Below are 25,811 nucleotides of genomic sequence, written 5' to 3'. Positions count from 1 at the left end.
CAACCTTGATTGGTCCACCGTTGCGTAAAGTACCCGGTACTTCTCTTTGTGTAGGCATTTGTATGACATCCGGTGTAACAGTACCTCTCGGCCCCGACGTCAGTCGATGATCTCAGCCGCCATAATGCCCCATCTCGCAAGAACCGGGCCTGCCCGCTCTGAAGCAAGGACCCTCCCTTACTCGGGCCCAATAATCTACTTAAGGCAGGCACGCACTCACTCACTCATCCCTTCTACCCTTCCTGTCCTCAATTGCAACTCTTCCCTCCCGCACTCTTTTGCACTTCCAACACTTCCAATTCTCTTGCACTACAGTACTTGAACCACCACCATGCCCAAGGTTCGTTTGGCAATCCGGTCACCATGACCATGACCCACCAACTAATCCAGCTCTGTAGATCACGGAAATCTTCTTCGACTGCGACAACACCCTCGTGTTGTCGGAGGAGCTGGCCTTCGAAGCCTGCGCCGACCTGGCCAACGAGATCCTCGAGAAGCACAACATCCCCGATCGCTACACGGGCGACCAGCTGATCAAGGACTTTGTCGGCCAGAATTTCCGCGGCATGATGGTCTCGCTGCAGGCCAAGTACCACTTTGAGATGGGCAAGGACGAGCTGGAGTACTACGTCACCAAGGAAGAGGACCAGGTTATCGCCAAGCTGGAGGCAAGGGCTCAACCCTGCGTCGGCGCCACCGAGGTGCTCGAGAAACTCTTCGCAAAGAAGACGTACGGCCTCGCCGTGGTGTCATCGTCTGCGCTGCGTCGTGTGCGCGCCTCCATCAAGAAGGTTAACCAGGACCAGTACTTTGACGAGGACAAGATCTTCAGTGCGGCTACCTCGCTACCTAAGCCGACGTCCAAGCCCGACCCGGCTATCTACCTGCACGCCCTTGACTACGTCAAGAAGACTGCCGGCGAGACCGTCGCCATCGAGGACAGCAAGTCCGGTGCCTTGTCGGCTATCCGCGCCGGCATTCCCGTCATCGGGTATGTGGGCAGCTACAAGGGTGAAGAAATGCAGACGGAGATGGCCAGCCGTCTCTCCGACCTGGGGGCCAAGACCATCATGAGGAACTGGTCCGAGTTTGACAAGTGCCTGGCCGATATCGAAAATTCCCCGACCAGTCCCGGCCGGCAAACTTCCCTCTAAGAGTTTTTCCTCCTGTTGAATTTCTAAACACACATGATGTCATGACAGCGAGCGAATGGTTGTTTCGGTTTCCTTTGCATGTGCGAAATTCTATCCTACTTTCTGCGGAAGGGATCCCTTCCAGTTCTCGCGAATTGGAGGATTTCCCTTCAGGCCGCTCCGGACTGTGTCTGCTGCGGTTTTGTTTTTCTTTTCGTTCGGCACGAAGCTGTATGCATTACTACGTAGTATCTTTGGCTTTTCCGTATAGACAGGCCCTTTATTAAGCTGGCCTGCAGAGATAGTGCAATCAACTGAGATTTCCCAATTCTTGTCTGTCTGTAGGGTATAGATCTCGAGCGATAAGATAAGGGCTAACCCCCGTCATTCTGCTGGTGAGTCTGGCCCCTCTTGCTTCCGCCTTGAGTCTCTTCTCTGACCATTTGTTGATTTATCTACCTACTACTCTGACTGCAGCATACACGGTTCTTCCCCAGTATCTACATTTCCTTGATCAATATGACACAGCCCAGCGAGGCCAAGTCTAAGATCCTGGCGCGGGGACCCTTAGTATGTCAGCCTACTATTATGCACACTTCCCCGCCTGTCTTCGCTCTCCAAAGTAGTATATGTGTGACAACAGAGGTTGTTCCGTCGCTGACTTGAATCCCGCCCTCAGGAAAACAGTGAAGCAAAATGGGCTAGACTCGTCAAAACCACCTACTGCGATCCTTTAGGCGTAGAGCGGATTTGGGAGTCAGCTGAACGCCAGGTAAGAAAGGAAAGGCTTCATCTATTTCTGCCTCACTTTTTTTTTTTTTTCTTCCCTCTTTTGGTGTTTTGCAGATCTGCGATGTGATATGCCCTGCCCCATTTAGACCAGTGCAGGATTGATTGGTCTTGTCTTTTCGGGGTAATATTATTCTCCAACTATAGCTGCCCAGGTGCCCAAGGCTGTCTACCTGAGACATAGCTAGCCGCTGACAGCGAATTCTCTTGGAGCCAACTCGCTCAAGAGAGGGCATAAGCTTACAGCGGGGCTTCTACAACTCCAGTGTTGGCAATAATCAATCACCATCACATAAAGTTTGACGTCTCAATTGGCTGCCCGGAATGACAAGACCCGTCTCTCTGCCCACAGCACAAATCTCATGGTCGAATTCTCTATCCGCTCCCACAATTGACGCTAACTAACTCGCCTCACCTTACCAGACCCGCCCAGCAGACTGTGCCATTGACGGCGTTGGGATCGTCACAATCCTTAACAAACCTACTGGCGCCGAGCTCCTCCTGCAGAAACAATACCGGCCCCCAATCGACAAGGTCGTCATCGAAGTACCCGCCGGTCTGATCGACGCGGGCGAGACGCCTGAGGAATGTGCCGTGCGCGAGCTGAAAGAGGAGACAGGTTACGTTGGTGAGGCGGAGCAGGTTAGTCCGGTTATGTACAATGGTGAGTTGGGTCTACTTCCCCCGTGGGTAACTACATCATGCCTGCTGACTCTGTGTGATTTTCTTTTCTTGCGTTTTTAGATCCCGGTTTCTGTAACACGAACTTGAACATGGTCCATGTCCGGGTGGACATGTCTCTGGCCGAGAACCAGAATCCGAAGCCCGAGCTCGAGGATAATGAGTTTATTGAGTGTTTCAGTGTCCCGTTGGCTTCTTTGTTCGAGGAAATGAAGAAGCTGGAGAAGGAGGGCTATGCCATCGATGCGCGGGTGGGTACGCTCGCGGAGGGACTGGAGCTGGCGAAGAAGTTGAAGACGTGAGTTTCTGATCCGATAGATGCAATACCCGGTGTGAATAGCAAGCGATAAAGAATCCTGTCGATTTTCATTATGAAAAAAGAAGTACACGCAATGATACTACATACATCTCTTATTTTCTTCTGTCTATATCTTCCCATCCTGCTTCAAACCCATGTAAAGCGCCCAAGCCGCCAGCGTCTTTCCATCCCTCAAACCCACTTTCCACAAATCCTCCAGGGGCACAACCTTCAGGGTGATCTTCTCGCCTTCCTGTCTCAGCCCCGTCAACTTCCCCTGCAACCCCTCAATCTCCGCGCGCGGCATCCGCTTCTGGCAGAGGAACAGAGGAATAAACTCATCACTACCTCCGGGGGAAGGATACACGGCTCGCTGAAGCGTCTCGCCATCTTCAGGCTCCGGGATGCCCTGCAGCGCAAGAGAGGTCATATCGATTAGTTCACTCTGCGTGACAGATAGTCCCGTCTCTTCTTGGATCTCTTTCGCTGCGCCACCGGCAAATGTCCCGCTGTCGTCTAGCATCCCGGCTGGGATCTCGGGGAATGCTAGTGAGCCTGCGGGAATGCGAGGTTGAATTGTCAGAATGGCGCGCTTGTCGGCCTCTTGCGAGGCGGGAATATCATCCGGTTGGAGGATGAGCTGAAAGGTTGTGTGAGTCTCATACATAAATCGGCATGGAAAATATTCAAAAAGAAAAAGAGAAAAGCCATACTAGCATGCCCACACTCCCTCCTCGCAGAAACACACTCCCCGGTAAAGTCTCACCGTGACTATTCGACACGTCCGCCTTGAGTTTCACGAATCCCAACCGGCCGCCGCCAAACCGGTCAATCGACTGGATGTCGATCTGCCGGAGGACAAATGGATCATGGTGGAACTCGTGTGTTGGGTGGTGCTGTCGAGCTAGCGAGCGCTGCAGCGTTGCGATCCATACTTTGAACGCGGGAAACGATAGAAGGTCCTCTTGCGACAGATCGGGTGTGCTCTTGATTGGGATTTGAGCTCCCGGAAATGTGAAGGTTGACATGACCGCTCGGTCCAGTCGTGTCGCTGGTCGGAAGCTGAAATGCGGCGCTCTTAGACGGAGTCGGGGGATCATGGATTGGAAATTGGGATATGTTGGGTGCTCAAAGCCTTTCAATACTTCCAAGTCGTTTCTGTATCTTCTGGACTATGGCTGGAATGGCGTTGCGCGTTGAAAGGGAGTTGTTTTGGCATCGCTACAGCGATGACGTCGTTCGCGACCGTCATTTCTGATCTATATCCTGCACCACCAATACTTCCTGTGGTATTTTTCTTGTTGATCTCCCTTCAATACCATTTAATTCTATCATAAATATGTCTCGCTTTTTAGATATCTCCCTCTGTCTCTACCATTTCTTTTCGGCAGATCTATCTCATGGAAGTGCCAGTCAGCCCAAGTACTTACTTCCCTAGTCAACAGCCATGCTGGGGAATCAGAAAATCATCAGGGTCAAATCATTTCCCCGATGTTGCTGCTTCAATATGGTCTCCTATCATAGAATTTTCATTACCGCGATAACCACGGCCAACTGGCAGCTGCTCCTCCGCCGGTCACGCCCTCGCCCTCTCCCAGGTGATAACTAGCCCGCTCGGCCCTATTGAGGGGAAGGGCGGACCCTCAAAAAGGTCGAACATATTCCAAAAATATAGTACTTGATTAGTGGCATTGTAAATACGTTTAACCTGCCTTACAGCAACTCCAACGCCAATCACATTCCCGGCAAAAGGGCATGGAATACGAGGCAGATTCAACTAGTCATGACCTCCCGCAAACTAATCCTGTTGTGGGGAATGGATGCAGGGCCACATATTTCTCGGTCGCTTCTCGCGTGCTCTAGAACAACGCGAAGCCCCCCTGCTTGAAACCCGGGTGAACATGCAAGCTAGTGACGGGATCACCCCCACCTCAAACAACGCTCGGCCGGTGTCATCGGAGATAGTCTGGTGCACTACTGTACGCGAAATAAATTGCTCATGTGGAACTTTTAGATGATTGGAGACAGTAGTGGTTACAGGGTGTATTATCTGTGCTGTCTGTGTATGTCTGCGCGAGGCGAATTAAGTACCGTACTTCCGGCCCCAAGAGACTTTTCTCCGCAATCCAGGAAGGTCCCTTGCTCGTGGAAGCAGGGATACGAATCCTGCGTCGATCGCAACTGCGAGGTACTACTTACCTACCTACTACGCAAAAGCAAAGACCTTCATTATTGAAGGGTTGCCTTAAATTCAGGATGCGAACCGGGCCCGCAAGCAATGGTGAGACAGATGTAACACAATTGAGCTCCGATGCCCCTGCAGGCGGGCTTTACCTCGTGCGTCACAATTTAATAATTGCAAACAGGGTTACTATCGATCTAAAAGCAACAATCTCACAAAGAATAATATGCAGGTCAGCGAGACCTAATACTAAGTAGCTCTATGACTTGGGCAGCAGCCCCAAACACAGTACATCCTCCGAAGCTATGATCAACCATGCACCGGCTGAATAACACCCGGACTCCGCGATCCAACGGATTACGGCGTGGAGGTATGTTCCCAAACCGACACGATTGGTTCCGCACCATCGTGATTGGATGGGCGTGGTGGCTGGCGCTCGGGATTGCCACGTGAAGTATAAAGGGTAATGCTATAGCCCTTTTCAGATCGTGATATTGGTGGGAGTACACGAAACAGCTCAGCGTTGGCGCCCACATGAGCCATGGCTGCATCAAAGGTTTTCGACAAAGGTCATTACGTTGCGCATAGTGAATAAAACATTCAAATTTCCCCCTATGGTTGGATGCCTAGGTCGAGGTTGGTGTGGAGCACATGCCCGGGTGGATCGAAAAGATACAACTAAAAAGTTCGAGACCGTTGTTTATCCCAGGGCTGGCTGCTGTCATTGCCAAATTCGTAGTTCCGAGATGATCATATCAGCAGCTTTGTCACGTTGTGTAGACAGATCTGCAGATTGCCAAATGTGACATGGACATGGGGATTGCAGGACTTCCAATCATTTACCCGGGAAGGACGACTCTGTAACTTATTATCTGCGTGTTGGATGCCGTGTATGAGTCCTAGACGAGCCATGTGTTCACCCGTCATCAGCAGGTTATTGGCAGCATTGGCCCGGCCCATCTATGCCTCGTGACGGCACTGCCTCAAGCACTGTGAGATGCGGGAGGGAGCAATAGGCTCATGTTGGGATGTTTGAACCCAGTTGGAAGTGGGCGCTCAGCGGACTGTCCTATCAAAGGTTGATGATCGAACTCTGTTCGCCATCGGCATGATGCTCCAGGGAAAGCCACTGATCTAATTTTCGAAGGCGAGTTCCACGGCACCTGCAGAGAGATCGTCATCAATTGATCCAAGGGATAAATGGGAAGAGAAAGAGGGGGGATCCTGTCGGCCCACCCAGGTACTTGGGAAGTCTCAGGATTCGGGCTTGTTTTCCATTGGCTTCAGCCACAGCTCAGCGTCGGTAGCCTGGATGGGTTGAAAGAGCGGTCACGGCCGGCACACAAGCAGGCGCATATAACCGCGCCAGGCCCAGCAAGGGAGCATCCCCATAATCAAGACCATTTCCCGAACACCCAAGATGCAAAAGTGACGAAGTAATTGGGACATGAGGCTGTAGTTTTGAAAAGTGTTGGCAGCGCTTACGCTACTCTGCAACTGAACACGACCCCTGTGGATAGGCGCGAAACGACCCCGGCGTTCGTGACAAGTCGTCACTATCCGCTGGGGGCTGAAGTGTCCCTGTGCAGGCAGCCAACAATAGCATTCCGTAGCATCCACGACGAGCGTGTCCAAGTTTTGGGAGTAGACAAACGAGTCAAGAGTGGATGGGGTTGGAGTCGCGGATATTTCGAACTGACTACTACGGGTGGTCCGGTCCCAGCAGGAGGCAACCAAAACAGCCCGCCCCCCTGGCACATCACACGGGACTTCCATTCCACAGAGCCTTTTAGCTCGGTCGGCCGTTGCCTTGTTTAAAAGCGCCCCCTCCTCCCTAGTAGTAGTTTCCCACACTGCAAACAATCAGTGACGCCGAGTTTCTATACTTCCAGAAATAAAGAAAACTGTGGGTTCACCCCCGGTCGTTCCCGCCATTTCTCACATCCTTTCTATCTCCCCCACCAACAACGACCTGTCAGCTTATACAGTAGTCTAGATGGCATCATGTTTGAAATAGACGATGGGTGACAACCCTCCATATTTCCGATCGGAGACGAGGCCAGCGCGGCGCGCCTTTCGCAAACACGGCGGCGCCGGAGACCCCAGCGCTCTCCGGACGCCTGAAACATTTCGTGGCAAAGTTTCGCCTAGGCAAGTTATCTCTTTCCCCCTGCTTTACTCGTATCTAATCATTATGCAGAAGATCGATGGGGCTATTGCTATCGGAAGAATTCGCCCCAAAATCTTCTATGGTCAACCGGGCCTGTCATTCGGCCAGTCCCCCGCTCTCCAGTGGCCGCACAAATTCAACTGGAGTCTTGATGGACGATTGTATTCTGGATACGATCAGTAGTCGAAGCGCACGAGCTGTTAAAGGCTCGCCACGCGCATGTGCAGCGTTTACCACACCATTCCGCCACCAGGGCAGCTTTCGAGCTTCGCCGAGGCGGCGGAGGCTTTCTGCAACTTCTCACCGGCAATTAAGCTCCTACATTACGTCTTCTGGAGCGAAGAAATGGAGTTCCGAGATGGACGTGACCTCCGGGATTATTACTGAGACAGACGTGGCTCAAGACGCATGCGATGAACCTTCGCAGTCGCCGCAACCACACCCTCCTGCTGCTCTTGATGATGGTAATTCACAGGATGAGAGTGGGCCTTCAGAAAATACCGAGCAGGCTACTCAAAAGGACCAGGAAGTAGTTGATGGCGAGACCAAGACGCACTTTGAAATGTTTCGACAGCCAGAAATCAATTCAATCACGGACGAACAATTGATCGGTGAAGTTCGGCAGATCTATACCGGGCTGGTCGCGGTGGAAAAGAAGTGCATTGAGCTCGACAAACAAGTACTAGAATCCAAGACCGTTCTGACATCCCAGCAATGGCAAGCGATGATCGCGGTCCACCGAAGTTTGCTGTATGAGCACCACGACTTCTTTCTTGCCTCCCAGCACCCATCAGCGAGTCCAGTCGTGAAGCGATTAGCGGAGAAATATGCCATGCCCGCTCGAATGTGGCGCTATGGCATCCACTCCTTCCTTGAACTCTTGCGCCACAAGCTCCAGGACTCCTTGGAGTACATGCTGTCCTTCATCTATATCGCCTATTCGATGATGACGCTGTTGTTAGAGACCGTGCCTATCTACAAGGAGAATTGGATCGAATGTCTCGGTGACCTGGCACGGTATCGCATGGCCGTTGAAGATACTGACATGCGCGATCGCGAGGTCTGGGCTAGTGTATCGCGATACTGGTACAGAAAGGACTCTGACAGAAATCCCGAGGTGGGTCGGATTCAGCATCATCTCGCAGTGCTGGCCCGTCCAGACATGCTCATGCAGCTCTTCTACTACACCAAGGCCATGATCAGCGTCCAGCCATTTCCTTATGCCAAGGATAGCGCCCTTTTGCTCTTCAATCCATTATTGAATGAGCAAGCATCTGAGAAACGCACAATGATTACCGCATTCGTTGCAGCACATGGAGCTCTTTTCACTGGCCGCCCAACTGAGCAATTTGTCGCCCTAGGGAATGAGTTTTTGTCCCTACTGCGCAAGGATATTGGACATCTGGACCAACAGGGCCAACAAGGCGTCTATATTACTTCCTGTAATCTAGCCGCAGTATTTCAATATGGCGATCCCGAAGTGGACATTGTCAAAGCGTTCTCTCAACAACACGCTAGTCTCGCAGAGGTTTATACCTCTGCACAAGAGCAATGGAGATCTAGCAAAGCAGCTTCTAGCCCTCCAACAATTGAATCTCCCACGACCTTGGGAACCTCTCTCGCATCACACACTCTCTCCGTCATTATCAGCCAAATCGGGGATCCAAACATGTATCCAAGCACCCACATTTCCCTGGCTTTTATCTGGTGCTTATCACTTCACCCTTCCGCGATGCGACACCATGAACAACTGATCCCATGGACGGGGATCGCCACTTTCCTAAACACTCTGATCCGCTCCGATATCGACATTTCAAAGATCGAAAACGAATCATTCCCCCGTCTCGATGATGGAGTCACCCCCCAACTCGCCGAAGACTATCAGATCCGCGGCCAAGTATGGAGTCAACTGTACTACCCAGAAGGATTCTTCGACGATGCCCCCGATGAGGACGAGAGGCCAACCATTGAGGAACCGTCTGCAGTTATCCCAAGGAAACACCGGTGTCTCTGGCTAGGTGTCCGGCTTGCAACTGTTCGTACTCGACTTTAAAGAAAGAGAAACACCCAGCTAATTGATTATAACAGTTCCGCCGTTGGCTCTCGTACGATTCTACTATACCGCGCTTCACAGCAACTCCCCTGGCCCTAGAATCCGCACCTATCGCAGAATCTTGTGGTGGTCTCACCAGCACGCCACAACCCTCCACCACCGCTGAGAAATCACCACCTGATGATGTTGAGATGCACGGAGTTTGAGAGATGGTCATTTCACTACGAGCTTTTGGGCTGTTTGGAGAATAGTATGTGATTGAATTTGCATGCGAATAATTTCTCTGGACGGGAGCGCCTCAGGAGCTACAACATAGCTGGTGGTGGACCTTTCCCGTTCTCTCGTGTATCTCTGAATTCAGACCTGATAAAGCATCCCACTAAGCCCATCCCACTGAGTACAAACGGTATGTCTAGATGAAAAATCGTCCTTTTTTAAAAAAGAAAAATTCAGAATAAACAATACCGGAAATGGACCATTCCTTATGCAAAGAACACCGAAGGATTCCAAGGCCGCCCACCGTACTTCCCATCCTCGGGGAATTGACCTGGATCGCTGGATCAAGAGGCCACATCCAATGGAGTGTTTTATTCCTCTTTATTTGGAGTCCAGGTTCCATCCATTAGGCCCCCAAAGATATAAGTTTCTAAAGGCCCACCCGCTTCGGAAAACAATGGATGTCTTCGTTCCCCCGTACCTGGATGTTGTCCTAGGATTGATGCCCCAACAAAGAGTAGCTGGTCATATTATTTAAGGGTCGGATATACCTGAATTGCAGTAGAGCACTGGGAGAGAAGACAGAAATAGAGTGAAGAGCTGAAGTGAGCGGCAGTAATTTACGCTCTTGGATTGGATTCATATTTATTCCATTTGTCCTAGCTTTTCTCTCCTGACCTGATCCCAAATGTTTGTGAAAGCTGAGACTCGACCTTGAATCGTACTACTATAATACTACTCAGTGCCCGCAACTCAACAGTAGCTCGCTCATAAACAACACAGTATCCATTCATCATGCAATAAAAATGCTGTAATCAACTAACCCTTGCCAGTCCCCTCACTGGGAGCCATGGATATAGGCCGGATCCTGAATACTCCCACCCGCAGCATTCAGCCCGGCAACGGGCTGATGAAAGCTGAAGCCAACAAAGTGACCCTGCTGGGTCTGGGAGAGGATGGGATCATCATTCCACGAGTCCTGCGCGGGCTCATCGATGAAAATAGATGCAATATTGTCTGTGTCGATGGCACTGGCCTGTGTATAGTGTTAGCTTGCATGTATCTGGTCTTGAATCCGTCACTGTATAGGGGTAGGAAATGGGATGCGTACGTACCACGTTCGGCTTGAAGGTTGGTTCGTATTTCCGCTGAAGCAGCTTTCTCCAGTCAATTGCATGGAAGAACGGATGTGATTTTATTTCCGGCGCACCGTTGGCCCCGAGTCGGTTGGCTGGATTGCGACTGAGCAGTTTTGTGAGTAGATCTTTGGCCACAGGTGGGACGACGTCCGAGCCGGGGAAAGAGAGTGGCTCCATTAGGATCTTGCGGTACATCTCGTTGATGTTCTCGTCGTAGAAGGGTGGTAGGCCAGTGAGCATTTCGTATAGCAGCACGCCGAGCGTCCACCAGTCCACCGTCTTGTTGTACCCTTTTCCGAGAAGGAGTTCCGGTGCGAGATACTCCGGTGTGCCGCAGAATGTATTCGTGCTGTCTTCGTCTTTCATTTCGAGCTTGCAGAGCCCGAAATCGCATAGTGCAATGTGGCCTTGATAGTCCAGCAGGATGTTCTCGGGTTTGAGATCGCGATAGATCACGTTGAAGCCGTGCAGGCATTCGAGTGCACAGAGGAGCTCGGCGGTGTAGAAGCGCGCGCGGTTGATGTCGAAGCGGCCTTCCTGCGAGAGATGGTGGAACAGCTCTCCGCCGTTCACAAAAGCCAGTACGAAGTATAGTTTCTCGGGAGACTGGAAGGTGAACTTGAGCGGCACGATGAACGGGTTGTTGATCTGCGCCAGCACAGACCGTTCGGCGAGGGTGTGGATGACTTCGCGCTGGGAGATGATCTTGGCTTTGCGGATGGTCTTGAGCGCGTAGATGCGGTTGGTATCTATCTTGCGCACTTGCATGACTTTGCCAAAACTACCCTTCCCCACCACCTTGAGCAGGTCGAAGTCGTCGATGCTCAGCTTGCCGGCTTGGTTCTCCACGTACTCGACGCCGAGCTGGAGCTTGCCTGTTCCATGTTGCATATCGACCCACTCCACTCCACTGTATCCTGCGCTCCTCGATCCATTATTTTGCCCCGTGTCAAATCGCGGATGGAGGCGAAGGACCCCGAGACAGATATCCTGTGTTCGCCCCGTTCCTCGAGACGCGCTTGGATTCCGGATAAACACGTGCACGGTGAGCTCGGCGGCGTGGGACACGTCGAATTTATACTGCGTGTTGGAGCCGGCCCAGAGTGGGTTCTCGCGGGTGCCATCGACGGAATTGATAAAGACTTGGACTTTTTCGAAATCCACCAGAGCGTACGGCATGTATCTGGCAAACTCGCGGTCCCGAAGTGAGGGCGTTCCCTGGCTGCCATGAGCTAATAAGCGGCGAGTCCGGTCGAGGAGAGAGGGATTGTGGTAGTGTCCAGGCAGTGAGAGGCCCCGGGCTTCGTGGAGGGTTACGACGAGGATGCCCGGCTTGAGAGCTGCTGGAGCTGGAGCTCCGGACATGGCTGCGCTGGCCGCTGTGGAGAGCATATGAGTCCTCCCCGGGGAGAAGACACACTCCAGCCCTAAGGTGGATCACACCGGTATTTGCATGCGTTGGAAATGAGGGCGGGTGTCCGGCATTGGGGCTCTTACGTGGCTGAGAGGCGCAGCGTGAGCAGGGAGATAGATGATCGAGTCGTGGGCAACTATCGACTTATGGCTCAGCCACCTTTTGGGTTTGCCAGGGGCGTTCATTCCACGACCTGTTTGGGCGCCGAATCCGAGGTAAGTAATGGGGATGGAAGCTAAAAGACGGGAGGGTACGTCGTCCGCTTGTTATTTATTGATCTATGTAGTCCTTTCAGGTTGCTCTCACTTATATATAGATCCACTACTGTCTCGGTGAGCCCACGGTGACTGTACCACTGCAAAGATATATATTGTACACCCAGCGCATACCTGAACGAAACAAATCTCTCCACGCAGGTAGTTAGTTATAAACAACAATAATCAACCGACTAGGCGAAGAATACCACCTAACTCCGGCTCTCCACTCTTGGAGTTGCATTGCGCGTTATGTGCCGATAAGGACAAGCTGGCGATTGTCAACATCCCCCCCTTCCCCAACTTTCCCCTCTCCACTTCGCTCCCTCATTATTATTCATGGCGGTTCCTGAACTCACCACTAAGCACCCTCGTTCCACCGGGCCACTCTCTATCTCTCGCCAGTCTCCATTGCTTGGCCCCCTTCCACCATGGCGAGCTCATGGGCTGTCTGCCACCAATGCGCGCAGTTCGTGTCAGATGTGCCAGCCCATATCCTACTAGCTGCACTCTCAGCGACAGCTCTGGGATTCTTTGTCCTGGTAAGCCCATTTCCTACTACCCGCGTCGTATATCTCTCGCAAGGCGCTCACTGCTCCCTGGTTTGTTTGGAAAATCAGTTCTTTCTCTTTCTATCCTTCGTCGCACCCGTTCCACGAAAACCCCTACCAGAGGAGGAAAAGTACACGACCCTCGCGACAGATGGTGCCGTCACCGCACCACAATCGCTACCATGCTGGGTCAAAGCACTAGATGCCGAGAAACAAAAACACCCGCAAGCCGATCGCATCGCGATGGAACCCGCGGAGCTGTTCGTGTCGGTGGTGGTCCCGGCTTACAACGAGGAAGATCGCCTGACGGGCATGCTGGAAGAGGCCGTGGATTACCTAGAACGCATGTACGGGACTCTAGCTAGTGAGCAGGACAGCAGCGCGGGCGCTGTAGCAACGCGATCGATGCGAAAACGCAAGTCGAACGGACATGCCACGAATGGACATGCCACAAACGGTCACGCCACAGGCTCAGCGGCAGATCGGGGTTGGGAGATCCTGATTGTCTCCGATGGGTCTACGGATCATACAGAGGATGTGGCCTTTGGGTTCGCGCGCGATCATCAGTTATCCCTGCATCCAAAGGGCCATGCAGGACCGTGGACTCCCCAGGCGCACGAGGGCGTCCCGATCCCGCCTGGAACCATTCGCATGGTCAATCTCGCGCATAATCGGGGCAAGGGCGGCGCCGTCACGCATGGAATGCGGCATGTTCGAGGTCAGTACGTCGTGTTTGCCGATGCAGATGGGGCAAGCAAGTTCACCGATCTTGGGAAGCTCGTCACGGCTTGTCAGGAGATCGAGGATGCAGAGGGCCGTGGCGTGGCTGTCGGATCGCGAGCGCACATGGTGGGCAGTGAGGCAGTGGTGAAGGTAAGACGCGAAAGAATCCGGACTGGAAACAATCGAACTAGGAGGAGCTGACATCGGCTAAAACATAGCGGTCCAAGCTTCGCAATTTCCTCATGCATTCCTTCCATCTGATCCTGTGGCTTATGACGCCGCCTCAGACAGCCATGATCAAGGACACGCAGTGCGGGTTCAAGCTGTTCTCGCGGCCTGCTCTTCCATATATCGTGCCATATATGCACTCCGAGGGCTGGATCTTCGACGTGGAGATGCTGATGCTGGCCGAGTTTGCGCACATTCCGGTGGCCGAGGTGCCCGTGGGCTGGCGAGAGGTCAAGGGGAGCAAGCTGAATGTGCTATGGGATAGCGTCGGCATGGCCTGGGGATTGGCCGTGCTGCGGGCAGCGTGGTCTCTTGGCGTCTACAAGACTTGAACGGCGGGGCCCAATCGGCGGATGCGGTAGTTAGTGGACCGGAGTAGGTAGAACAAGTCTAACTGTGCTTGGGAGGGTATATCGCTTCCCAATAGAGAAATGCTCCGAAGCGACAGTCAGGTTGTACAACTTGATAGATACATCTGCGCGATGATCCCAGGAGGGCGAACCTATTTCATCTTCATTAGCATCAACAACTGGCGGACACGGAGGGGTTATTCTCCACAGGCTGCCGTTTCACCCTGCGAAAGGAATCCCTCGTTGAATTCTATCAATCCTTTCCGGTGTTTCCCCGTTGGGACAGCTCAGTATATTATCGCATATCGTGCGGAGATGTTGGCGCCCTACTATCACACAGATGTGATATGCTCATCCAACCCCCTTGTGCCGTGTCTCAGCCTGGCCCAGACCAGACCGAGGTGTTAATCACTCGATAGGTACCGGCGAAGGATTTGTATACTAAAAGATTAGATCACCGCCAGGACGGGTCCGTTGCGGCCTTTCTCGTGGCAATGGTGGAGTTGCAGGAAGCGGTCCCCTGGTGTTTTCGCCCCAATTTGACCGGCCTCGATCCTCTGTAGAACCGTTGCGACGGGCGTTAGCTGTTGACAAGTGGATTATTAGGCGATGCTCCTATATTAATTGGGTAAGACACTAGAGTGCTACATCCTGTTTTCCTCGACTGTGTCGAGAAAGAAGGAGGGGTGAATATACTCCACTGGAGGTATTCACGCCGCCACCACTATCATCGTACCACCCATACCCCCTTTATGCTGCATATCTATTCCCCAGCAGGAGCAAGCTGCGGTCTTAGCTAGGGAGCTCATGGGCACAAAACCAATTGGCCATATGGGAAACACAGCAGGTGGCAAGCAGAGCGCTGATCTTCCAACCTCGTGGAAGATAAAGAACACAAAGGATTGTCAGGCTATCCTCGATTAGACCGACATCTGCTACATACTCCGGTAGTTTCACCCCCCCTCCCCTGGTTCCCAGCGCACCCAATCAAGTATAGATATTCCTGGTCCTTCACCTCAGGATTTGACTTGCATGATCAGCGAATTCCTCCGTCAGGGTATTCGAGCCTTCATTGCCCCAGTGGGGGCCGGTCTTAGTGGTTAGTTGCCGGTGCTGGCTTCGTCGTCCGCGGCCCCAAATTGGTGCATATCCAAATGAAATTTAGCGCGGAGGGATGGACCGCTGCCATGTGGACGACGGATTTGATGCTGCAGAACAAGTGCCATGTGGGAGAAAGTAATGGTCCATGTGGTCACGACGGTGTTGGATGTCGATCCTCCTGGTTGAACATATATAGTAGCTCCTGAACGGTCGAATCCTTCGAAGGGATTGGAATTGGAAAACCGTTCACGCCCAGCCTTTTGATATCTACTAGTTTTGTTCCCCCTTCTCTCTCATTCGTTTGATATCCAGCTCGCCATTGCGTGGTGGATAGATCAGCCGAGTGTTTGCCGTTGAGAGCCGTATGAGGTTCAGGATTATTGCCCTTCATTTATTTCAATTGCCGTGCTTGAGTCAAGAACCACCAAAATGCCCGTGGAGAACCCGTCCTCCAAGTCCCATGGCTCACGCTTCCTTCAACTGCCCCTGGAGCTGCGGCTGAAGATCTACGAATACGCTCTCACCGTGCCCAATGACTACATGGATAAACCACTGATGGTAGTCCATGACCGCGGTAATGTCTTCACCTCGCGCGGCCGATTCAGAGCCCTGAATATGTGTCCCAGCTGGGCGAACGAGGACGGCACCGCGCGCAACATGATGGCCGTCAACCGCCGGATCCACGCCGAAGTCGAGGACTACTTGTACTCGAAACACACGCTGTTCTTCCGCAACTCCGTCGACCTGGACAAGCTGGGCTCATTCCTCGACACGCTGAGCGACACCGCACGCCGCCGCATCCGCAACGTCGGCTTCGAGGTCTTCTTCTTCGTGCACACCCAGATCGGAGTGCCCAAGCGCACCATCAAACAGTACGAGAAGGCCGGCCAGATACTCGCCTCGCGGCTGCCCTGCCTCAAAAATATCCTTTTCTACCTCGACCCGCGCTTCTACTACCCTTCCGCCTGCGTCGGCGGCGGCGAGCTCGCTGCCCGCGGCGTCCTCGACCTGGCCACTCGCTTCGGACCCTTGCGCAAGTCTCTCAGCTTCTACCCGTTGCCGTCCGGCCACCAGCATCTCGCCGATGAGATCAAGGACTTGCCGCTATGGGGCGACGCCGCCTCCATCGTCCCTAACTACCCGCCCATCCCGGAGCCGCCGTCCGCACTGAAGCCGAGGGATTACGACTGCGTCGACGAGGTCCACAAGGGTGTCTGCAAAGATGTCCGCAAGGACTCCCTCTTGTATCGACAATTGTCGTCGCTGGTGTGGTGAATGTGGAGACGAATCTGAGGTTTAGGGTTTCGGCGTTGTGGCATAACTATTCTTGACACTTTACACATCGGTCTGGACCAGCGCACCCCTGCAGCATGACGTCGGAGCTGATAACCCCCGGGTCATCACCCGGGGTTCCCCGTATGATGATGAAACATTCAAGATATTAGGGCATACACGGATATTGGATGGTGCATATTATATGCCCACTGACAGGCTAAGCCCTGGTGGGATCATTTGGCGCAGGACTTTCGGCATTTGGACAAAAGGCGTTTTATATATGCATGATTTGTTCACACACGGATATTATGTGTGTGGGATATATATATTAAATATATATATATGAAAACAAGGCGACAGAGGATGACAGGTCTCATACAATCAAATGGATCTCAAATGGATCCCCGTATATACTCACTTCTATACACTCAACTTATACATTCTCCGTCTGACGTCATTTCCCGTGACCCGCCAATCGCCTGTTTCTTCCTCAGTCGAGTTCACAACTTTCTGTTTTCGTCTTTGTCTTTCCCCTTATCTTCACCCAGTGCTGATAGTTATCTTAATACAGTACCTTATCAGGTATTATTATGCCCACCTGCCCTGGCTAGTACTGCCGGAAGTGCCCAGCCTCGGCTCGCCCTAACGTGACCAACTCAAAATTCCACCTTAATTCCCACGCTTTCCCCCGCGATCCATCATCATCATCTTCTTCCTCTTCTGAATGTTGCCCTGATGCGGCCCAACCTAACCTGGCCCACTCCATCATCCCGCCAGTTGCTGGTGACCGCGTGGCAGCTCACTGCAAATGCTGCTGACAGCTTACAACACGCGCCGTGATTGACCGCTTTGGTTCCTGCTGGATCGGACTCCACTGACGGTCTCGACCTTCTCGTGCTTGGTTGGAGACACTCACCGTCGCTGGCCCCCATTATTCTTGATAATTTTACTCTCTGCTATCGTCCGCCTCGGCAGGATTCACCGTCCCTACCGTCTGATCAGCCGATTTCGATAAATTTACTATAATCGCATACTCCCCTCCGGGCAGGCCATTGTGCGACCCTTCAAACATGAGATCCTCCGCGCGAACACTTCCCGAAGGCCATGGCAGTCTTTACAAGGAAGTACGCTTCTCTCCGACAGCGACACCAATGCGCCGTGCGAGATCGGTAGCCGGCAGCAATCCCTCCACGAGCGCACAATTCTCGAATACCCCCCCCCACATATCCCGCCTTCGAAGCGTCCTATCTGGACCAGTCGCGAGCTCTCCTCGAGAGCCAGCGAGCGAACTTTGAGGCAGAGAGGGCGCTCTTTGCACAGGAAAGACAGCTGTGGGAGAAGGAGCGAAGCGTCTTGAAGTCGAGGATTGCTGAATTGGAGTCGTTGCTTAAGGGCCAAGGGGTTTCGGTGACTACATCGACCGTCACCTCTCCCCAGCCGGTGTTTGGCACACCACAGTATAATGGGACGACAGGAACGCTGGACGGCGGTCTGGCCCTCACCTCGGCGCAGGTGTGGGAAGGGTCGAGCCCTGGCGGTCGACCAACCCGTGTATTTTTGGAAGCAGAGATCCCAGATCCAAGCCACTTGCCGCCGATCCTCGAAGGGTCAAGTAACAACCCGCCCTCCCTTGATGCGGCACTCTCTTCGCAGTTCCGTGCCAGTGATCCCTCTGGCTTGACCGGCATCCCAGTGCCGATCGAAAAGCTTGACAGCAGGCTGGACGGGATTACGCTCAAGTCGACAGCCTTGCCACCTGGGATCGTGGCGCGGGTGATCACTCCGCCGTCCCCATCGCCCCTTGAGAATACATCTTCGCCTGCGACCGCCCTTTCTCCAGGGTCTGCAAGGCCGAGCGCCGAGCATCGAAACAGTCTCAAACTGAAGCTCTCCGAGCTAAGTCATCCCAGTGAGAACTTGGTGAGGGACGCCGGTCACACCCCAATGGCAGTCATCGAGGGCGACCCCAGCCAGCGAACCACCCAGGAGGCTTCCCCTACTGAGAAGCCTGAAGAGGAGGGTCTCTTCGAGGGCGAGGAGGCCCCTCTTGCACCCACGGTTACCAAATCTACGCAGCCTATTGAGACTTCGGACTCATATTTTCCCGATCTGCCCGACGACCCGGCCCTCAAAGGGCCGCTTGGTCTCACCAATGACGAAAAAGAGGATAACAGCTTCCTCACAGAACTCGATCAAAAACTCCTGGATCAGGCCAGGCGGATCCTCTCCACTTCGTCAGGGTCGGGCGGCGACCCGAATGAAACTGATCCGGAAGACCTTGCCAGCCAGGGTGAGGCGGATCCGGAGATCAAGTTCAAGAATTCAACCAACTTTGGCACTGCCTTCGGACTATCGAACTGCGGTGAAATCTGAGAAAAAAAAAAATTTCATTTCTTCGGACATAGGTGATCTGTCGACCTTGGGCGCGTTTTTTCTGCCTGATTCCCCTATGCGTCCCTAGGGAGACGCTTGACGAGATAATGAGATACACTTGTTTTTTTTCCTTCTTTTTCTCAATACCCAGTTGTCTTTCTTGCTGTTTTGAATAATAGGGGGAGATTTATCCCTGCACCTTCCTATTGTTTTGATATTGGAAAATGCCTTGCGTGTGATGTGTATGCAGTTGCAGCGGATCTAACTCACCGAACCAATCCGATTGCGACAACCTCCTACCGTGGGGATCTTGTTGTCCGATAGTCCCGCGATCTCCCTTGCATCTTCCACTCCACTCCACGTGGATTTGCTTTGCATCTCGCCCTAGCTTGCACCGCGCAATTCCCGACCCTAAATCTAACAATGAATACGTTCATGCTTATCCCCGTTGAGGCTCGTGCATATACTTCGGATCTACGCCTACCTAGTCCCGTTTCTGCCTTCCCGTGCACAACACAGGAGTATTGCCAAGCTGATTGCTCTCACGCCGCCTGTCCTCCTGGTATCCTTGCTGATCCGCGGGCCCTTGTGGCTGTCCTATAATAGGGCCACCAAGGACTAGCCTTTTACCTTGCAGCATCCTGGTTCCAGACTAGGCCCTTGGATGGTCACGTACGGCTTGCTCTTGTGATACGTAGTTCGCCCGAAAGGAAAAAACTACATAAAGGCCCTCGAGTTCGGCCCCCTCCAGCTCTTGTTGTTCTTCATCAAATTCAGCATTTGACAATCAACAGACAGTCACTCGTTCTCCTGTCCTTTATTATCTATTCTTGGAGCTCGCTCCCCATCAACGCTCTTTTACTCACGCACACTTTTTATATCATTCATCCATTCCTTTGCTCATCCACCATTCTATTCCGATACAATGTCTCCTAACATGAATACGCTCCTGTGTCTTCTTCTGGCTGTTGGCCCCGCCGCTGTCCTGTCGGCTCCTCAGGTAAGAACCAAGTATCTCAACGTACATATGACACGAACTAACTTCCAGACCCAGGGTCTCGCCATGCCCGGTTCTACTGGCTCCAGCGGCTTGGGCTCCGGTCTGATCCCTGGCTCCTCTAGCAGCGGCAGCTCACTGCCCGGCCTGGGTGGCGCCTCCGACAGCGCCACCCCGGCGACCGGCACCAGCGAAGAAGACGCCGGCAGCGGCTTCAGCGCTGGCATCCCCGGTGGCCCAGGCGTGCACTTCGGCGCTGGCGTCCACAAGGTCCAGTACGGCCCATGTGGCCCTGGCTACAGCGAGGCCAAGCACGCCGGCAGCGGCTTCCGCGTTGGAATTCCCGGCGGCCCGGGCGTTTCCTTCGGCGCCCACGCCGACGAGGCTCACCAGGCTATTCCCTGCCCGGAGCAGCCTTCACCAGTCATTGTTACTCCCATCATCATCCCCTCCACCACCCCTGCGCCGGCATATGTCGCGCCTCCCGCACCTGTGCACTCCACCCCGCTGATCTCGCACCCTGCGCCGTCTGCTAAGCCCCCTATGCCTGTGTACAACGCCGGCTCGTCGCTTGTGCCGGGCTCTGGCGTCCTAGCTGTTGCCCTTCCTATCATCCTGGGCCTGTTCTAAATAATACCGAACAGTTGAAACAGAACAGAACACGGCGTGGTTGGTTCGCGTGGAGAAAAAGGACATTTTCTTTTGTCGGATGCTTGGTTGCTTGTGACGATATCATCTTGTTGTCTTGTCGACATATGATTTTCTTTCTTGACTTGCTCCTTTTTCGTTTAGGGTTTGTGCTTGTTTGTGACTTCTCACTTCCTTCTTTCTTCTGTCTACTTTTATTTTTAATGTTCGCCGCGATCTCTCGCTGGTCGACTACAGATACCTGTTCAGAGCCTGTGTATTATGAGGGCCATGCTCTTTGGAGAAAGTTGAATCATTGAAATACGGCGTCCGGGCGTGCGCGTGCACATTCGGTCTTGATTTAATTTACATCATCTTGCATTCTTTAGATTGAAATGTTATTCATCAACCTATTGACAAATTTGACATGATAATCTCTTGCCCTTTCCTCCATCGCCATGAACCGAGTAAATTGTTCCCAAGAACCAGACAACGTGTTCTCAGGGAACCCAACTGCATTCCCAGGAATATTTGTTCTCACTTTTGAGCTGCACCACGTTAGCTCTTCTTGGAAAATCACCAACTGCGCTTGAACTATTGTCCACTGGGGCATGATATAGTTCTGACTTGGATTGCATAGTCTTGGGTTTTATTTTGCCCGAATGGAAAGCTTGGAGCAGGCCTGCTGCGCTTGGTGAGTGAGACATAACTAGCACATACAAGCGATCTAAGCAGAAGTGCTCACCTCGCATGCATGATTTATTAAGCCTCAGTATCCATACTTGGAGGGCGTACTATAGGCAGAGACTTGCCGATGAATAAGATGAGATGTAGGCACTAAATTCCGTCAAACAATATTTCAGTTCCTGTCTGTCTCGCACCAAACCGGGAAAGACAATCTCCCAAGTTCTGGATGGGTTGACGATGATCGACGGACGCAGGGGATACGATATGCACGAAAGGAATAGTGCCATGTCATGTGCTTTTCATCTTTCTCTACAATGTGACAGGTCCATACAGAACGTTAAGGTCTTTATACTGACTGTGGTTTGCTTCTTCAATAATTCCGGCAGCAGGTCTTTCAAGTAAAATGAGAGGAAAGCAGGCAGGTTGGGTAGCAGCGAAGACAAATAGATCGAGTGTTGCCACGGGGGAGTCAAGAAAGGAATAGCAGCCAGAATAATAGCAAGAGCAACGCCGGGTCATGTCATGTCATATCATGCATATCCATCACATCCCTTCCCCAAAATCAAAAATTTCAACTGAAAATTGAAAAACCAAAGAAAAGCAAAGTCTTATACTCCCATAGTAAAATCATGCTCGATGCCGGGTGTCACGCTGGCAATAAACTTGAGGAAGACCACCAAATACTGATCCACACGGATGGCAACCTGCTCCTCCTCCTCACGCTGGAGAACCTCCCACTCATCGCCACCAGGCTGGGTCTGTTGCTGCTGGTGCTGCTCGCCCAGCGACAGGGCATTCGTGTCATCGACTAGACCCTCCAAACCACTACTCCCCGCCGCGCGCAAGACGCGTTCCGCCTCTTCGCGCGACTGGGTCTGCTTCAGCTTTTCGCGACGGAGCTTGAGCGCCGCGTCTGCGCGGTCGAGGAGGATTTTCATGACGGAGGCGTGCCGGCATGGATGGACTGTGGCCATCTTCACGCTGCCGTCGAACCAGGGGAAGTCTTCTAGCGTCACGGTCTTGTCCTTGTAGTCGCCGACGATGTCTTCCATCATCAGGTGTGGTGGGAGGGGTTCCGATGGTGACAGGTACCCGGACAGATAGAGCCGTGGCGTGCGGTAGAAGTTGGAGTATGTGATGTAGAGGGTGTAGGTGCGAAGGGGTCTAGAAGAGCGTGCGTGCCTCAGTAAGAGTGGAGATGGGATGGGATGAAATGGGAGGTAACTTACTGCGTCGTGCCCGAGCCTCCAGCGGGTTCCCGGATAATAGCTTCATCGTCATCGTCATCATCTTCCATATCAGGGATCTCGTCCTCATCCTCCTGCTCGCCCAGATTCCCCGATTCGTTGATGGTGCGCACATCCCGGATATTTGCCGCCTGGTTCCCAGCCGGATCACGCCCGCCGCCTGTCCGGAGCCAGCCATCTTCATCGCCGCCAGCGGCACCTTCTTGCCCTTCGATCCCACCGGAGAGCATATCCCGTACGATCTCATCGTCGAGGCCAGCATCGCCAGCGAAGTTGTCGTTCAGCCGCCGGTGGCAGGGCACCCCGCGCGTTACTAGGAACTGTTTCCCCGCGGGCAGGTAGGATACTCGCTTGGCTTCGGAGGATGCATCGGCCCAGGACCAGGTGGGGAACTTATAGACGAGGTAGTCGCCTGCTAGGACGAACTCTTCCGGGGTGATTTGGCCGGTGGAGCGGAAGGTGGAGGTGCGTGAGACCGGGGCTAGACGGTCTCGCCAGGTGGATAGTGTGGAATGCAGGATATTCATGATGATGGTGGTGTAAGAGTATAGGAATAACTCATCAATGTGGGAGTTGACAAAAGACAAACGATGGTGAAAGTGAAGTAGAGGGGGAGCTCACGCGGGGCGATCATGTGCTTATCAGTGACATAACCAGAGGGTGTAGCATGTGTTGTACGTATCATGTCTATCATGTCTATTATTTTAGTATATCTATTAGGAGTTATGTTTCCTGATTTCAGATTCCACCGCTTCAACAACCATCGGAATGCCCTGATCCCGCCACCGATCCTTCTCTGAGCGCATAAAGCCCTCCGTGCTCTTCATAGCCACAACCAGAAACCCAAGCTCTTCACGATCAACATCAAAAACCTCCCACCACTCCCCATCGACCAGCTTCACGCCTTCTTCACGCGAAGCTAGATAGATAGCCGCCACCGCCAATGCATTCGGCTGATGCGTGACGTACAGTAGTTGCGGCGAGAGCAGCGAGGCGTTCAGATGCTGGATCACCCGCCGGGACACCGCCGGTCGCGCTGCGCCCAGCGTTTGGAGGTAGGTCAGTGCGATGGTATGTGGTAGCGCGACATGTGTGTCGAAGCCCAGGGTGCGGAGGATGACGGATTCGATGCGTAGGAGGACCAGGCGCGCGGACTGGTAGCCACCTTCGGAGAGGATGTATGTTTCTGGTGCGGGGGTTGGGCTGGGGTCCCGCGCGGATTCACGAACCAGAGCGGGGAAGCATCGCGGGAGAGGAGAATGTGGTAGACGTTGAGTACGGAGCGAGGGGAGGTCGGTTGGAAGGAGAGCTTGGCTGTGAGGTAGAGGGCGGCGGCGGAGACATCCTGGAATCGGGCGTCAGTGTGAATCCTAGATCGATAAGAAGATCATATCTTACCTTGACGGAGTAAATGCGCAGACTGCCTCCGTCTGCTCCCAGCCAGAACCTGGTGAAGGTCACGATCGCTTGGGCGATGACGTCCTGCGACAGGCGCAACAGCACGCCGGCGGTTTGGGTGAGCTGCGCCCCGGCGCAGCGGATGGAGGTCTCGAGGTCGGAGGGAACGCCATCAAGGGAAGAGGATGAATTGGACAGTTGATCCGGGGTGGCGAGGGCGTTCGATAGATGCTTCAGCCCTGCGGTGGGTGCCATGACTGCTCGGGCTCGAGAGAACGTGGGAGTTGCTTGAATGTGGAGTCTTCTTCAGCCACCACGATTTCATCGTTAATCAGCTGATTCCAGCCTCTCCATTATTTTTGTTTTTCTGGATCTCCCAGATCGACCGGACATACATATTCATACATATTCGACATCTTTGGTACATTCCGCGCATATTGTGTCACACATTCCCCTTCTCTCACGCAGGATGACCGCCCCTTCGTCTCCTCGGCCTGTCAGCCTACATTCCGATGAAGCTCCCCGGCAGCCTTGCCTACCGGCCCCTGTTCCCTCCTTGGCCCCAGGCTCGACCCCTTCGGGCCCTTCTCCAGATAGTACCCGTTATTTCCAGAGCCCCCCGTCTCGACACCGTCGAGTAAACACCGAATACATTCCCCGAGCACCTCTATTCGAACAGGGACTGGACGCGACCCGGGACGATCCATCCGCCCACAGCCCTTTCCCACCACTGTCCTGGACAGACACCCTCAACAAACGGAAAGCGAGAGTCTTGTCGGACTGGTTTCAGGGGAAGTCGGAATCGGTGGATTTGGGAAACTTCAAGCTGCGCGCCGAGGATATCAACCCGGACCGGACCACAACCATGGACGCTACCCGTCTCACCCCAAACTCCACGCTGCTATCTCGAAAGAAATCGGTCTCGCCCACGCGTCGGTTCTCATTCTTCGGCCTGCGCCGGCAATCAGAGGCCAAGCCAGGACTGCCAGCGCCCGTGGACGATGAATTCCTCAACCTCGATATTGACGAGGCCCTCGCGCCGGACGCGAACGCGGCGAGCAGCGAGGCCGCATTAGACTCCCTGCGGGGCCAGGCCGACTCGGTAATCCGACGGATGCAGGAGGCCTACAAGCAGCGCACGTTCGCCTTGCACCAGGCCCTCATCGACAAAGACGAGAAGCAGGAGGAACTCGTCGAGACCCGCGCGCTGGTCGAGCATTTGAGGATGCAGCTGGATGGGATGGCCGCCAAGGCCCTGGAGCAGGAGAAAGCCATGCAGGCCATGGCTGAGGAACTGGAGGAGGAGAGATGTCTCCGGCAACAACAAGATCAACAACAAGATCAACAACAAGATCAACAACAAGATCAACAACAAGACATCACGCCGAGCACAACACGGACACGGTCCGCCGACGACGACATTCCTTCCATCGCCCTTCAAACCCCTCAGCGCGGTGGGAAACGTGCCAGCCACGGTACCTTCACGAGCGACTCCGGGTTTGAGTCGGGGGACAATGAGAGCGTTGCCGACAGTATCTTCTCTCAACGCGAGGGGATCGAATCTCCGCCTTCTACACTCGTGGCAGCGTCGCCAAATATCTCGCAGGTTGCTCTTCCTACACCTAAACCTGTCCCATCTACGGCTGCACCCGGCCCGGCACCATCACCAACCCCAAGACCTGCGCGCACCTCGACTTACGACCGCGTGAAAGGATTTGCCTCGACGCGACTCGGCAATTTGTCTGGCCACTCAGCCCAGTGTGGCATTTGTCACGGCGTTCCGGCTTCCGAGGCCTGGAGTGTGATGGGGGTGCTCAAGGACGAGAACCGGGGTCTGAAGACGCGGTTAGGCGAACTCGAGCTGGTGATTGATGACTGTCTGGGTATGGTTGGGCCCTGAGCAGGACTCGGATGGAGTATACCCG

General features: G+C 53.4%; 12 protein-coding genes across 12 annotated transcripts; 8 read left to right on the top strand and 4 right to left on the bottom strand.

Annotated features, from left to right (window-relative positions):
* Positions 1 to 331: 331 nt before the first annotated feature.
* N7510_003252 (HAD family hydrolase) lies at positions 332 to 1,154 on the top strand (the record flags this gene model as incomplete). The annotated part of the gene is made up of 2 exons (XM_056975179.1): positions 332 to 340; positions 399 to 1,154. 2 exons carry the CDS (start codon positions 332 to 334, stop codon positions 1,152 to 1,154), a joined length of 765 nt encoding a protein of 254 aa, XP_056835135.1.
* A 456-nt stretch (positions 1,155 to 1,610) lies between these two features.
* Positions 1,611 to 2,905, top strand: N7510_003251 (MutT/nudix family protein; the record flags this gene model as incomplete). The annotated part of the gene is made up of 4 exons (XM_056975178.1): positions 1,611 to 1,703; positions 1,813 to 1,905; positions 2,346 to 2,586; positions 2,667 to 2,905. Coding segments are annotated over 4 exons (666 nt in total), but the record flags the coding sequence as incomplete, so codon positions are not given.
* A 123-nt stretch (positions 2,906 to 3,028) lies between these two features.
* N7510_003250 (putative NUDIX family hydrolase) lies at positions 3,029 to 4,001 on the bottom strand (the record flags this gene model as incomplete). The annotated part of the gene is made up of 2 exons (XM_056975177.1): positions 3,029 to 3,541; positions 3,615 to 4,001. The coding sequence occupies 2 exons, from the start codon at positions 3,999 to 4,001 to the stop codon at positions 3,029 to 3,031; spliced, it is 900 nt and encodes a 299-aa protein (XP_056835133.1).
* A 3,289-nt stretch (positions 4,002 to 7,290) lies between these two features.
* On the top strand, positions 7,291 to 9,512 carry N7510_003249 (uncharacterized protein; the record flags this gene model as incomplete). The annotated part of the gene is made up of 2 exons (XM_056975176.1): positions 7,291 to 9,288; positions 9,342 to 9,512. 2 exons carry the CDS (start codon positions 7,291 to 7,293, stop codon positions 9,510 to 9,512), a joined length of 2,169 nt encoding a protein of 722 aa, XP_056835132.1.
* Positions 9,513 to 10,360: 848 nt separating this feature from the next.
* N7510_003248 (serine/threonine-protein kinase) lies at positions 10,361 to 12,026 on the bottom strand (the record flags this gene model as incomplete). The annotated part of the gene is made up of 2 exons (XM_056975175.1): positions 10,361 to 10,558; positions 10,638 to 12,026. 2 exons carry the CDS (start codon positions 12,024 to 12,026, stop codon positions 10,361 to 10,363), a joined length of 1,587 nt encoding a protein of 528 aa, XP_056835131.1.
* Positions 12,027 to 12,760: 734 nt separating this feature from the next.
* On the top strand, positions 12,761 to 14,163 carry N7510_003247 (dolichyl-phosphate beta-glucosyltransferase; the record flags this gene model as incomplete). The annotated part of the gene is made up of 2 exons (XM_056975174.1): positions 12,761 to 13,753; positions 13,822 to 14,163. 2 exons carry the CDS (start codon positions 12,761 to 12,763, stop codon positions 14,161 to 14,163), a joined length of 1,335 nt encoding a protein of 444 aa, XP_056835130.1.
* A 1,548-nt stretch (positions 14,164 to 15,711) lies between these two features.
* N7510_003246 (uncharacterized protein) lies at positions 15,712 to 16,557 on the top strand (the record flags this gene model as incomplete). Its single annotated transcript, XM_056975173.1, has 1 exon — positions 15,712 to 16,557. One exon carries the CDS (start codon positions 15,712 to 15,714, stop codon positions 16,555 to 16,557), a length of 846 nt encoding a protein of 281 aa, XP_056835129.1.
* A 1,070-nt stretch (positions 16,558 to 17,627) lies between these two features.
* N7510_003245 (uncharacterized protein) lies at positions 17,628 to 18,930 on the top strand (the record flags this gene model as incomplete). The annotated part of the gene is made up of 2 exons (XM_056975172.1): positions 17,628 to 17,681; positions 17,731 to 18,930. 2 exons carry the CDS (start codon positions 17,628 to 17,630, stop codon positions 18,928 to 18,930), a joined length of 1,254 nt encoding a protein of 417 aa, XP_056835128.1.
* Positions 18,931 to 19,855: 925 nt separating this feature from the next.
* On the top strand, positions 19,856 to 20,557 carry N7510_003244 (putative cell wall protein; the record flags this gene model as incomplete). Its single annotated transcript, XM_056975171.1, has 2 exons — positions 19,856 to 19,930; positions 19,979 to 20,557. The coding sequence occupies 2 exons, from the start codon at positions 19,856 to 19,858 to the stop codon at positions 20,555 to 20,557; spliced, it is 654 nt and encodes a 217-aa protein (XP_056835127.1).
* Positions 20,558 to 21,849: 1,292 nt separating this feature from the next.
* Positions 21,850 to 23,015, bottom strand: N7510_003243 (ATG3/ATG10 family protein; the record flags this gene model as incomplete). The annotated part of the gene is made up of 2 exons (XM_056975170.1): positions 21,850 to 22,405; positions 22,471 to 23,015. 2 exons carry the CDS (start codon positions 23,013 to 23,015, stop codon positions 21,850 to 21,852), a joined length of 1,101 nt encoding a protein of 366 aa, XP_056835126.1.
* A 189-nt stretch (positions 23,016 to 23,204) lies between these two features.
* N7510_003242 (putative cyclin) lies at positions 23,205 to 24,141 on the bottom strand (the record flags this gene model as incomplete). Its single annotated transcript, XM_056975169.1, is given in 3 exon segments — positions 23,205 to 23,642; positions 23,654 to 23,833; positions 23,887 to 24,141. 3 exon segments carry the CDS (start codon positions 24,139 to 24,141, stop codon positions 23,205 to 23,207), a joined length of 873 nt encoding a protein of 290 aa, XP_056835125.1.
* A 214-nt stretch (positions 24,142 to 24,355) lies between these two features.
* On the top strand, positions 24,356 to 25,786 carry N7510_003241 (uncharacterized protein; the record flags this gene model as incomplete). The annotated part of the gene is made up of 1 exon (XM_056975168.1): positions 24,356 to 25,786. One exon carries the CDS (start codon positions 24,356 to 24,358, stop codon positions 25,784 to 25,786), a length of 1,431 nt encoding a protein of 476 aa, XP_056835124.1.
* Positions 25,787 to 25,811: the final 25 nt, after the last annotated feature.

This window comes from Penicillium lagena, assembly GCF_028827675.1.
Source record: "Penicillium lagena strain IBT 129212 chromosome Unknown utg000002l_segment0_segment0, whole genome shotgun sequence".
NCBI lineage: Eukaryota > Fungi > Ascomycota > Eurotiomycetes > Eurotiales > Aspergillaceae > Penicillium > Penicillium lagena.
Note: the sequence above shows the minus strand (reverse complement) of the source record. Positions and strands in the feature narration are given on the sequence as shown.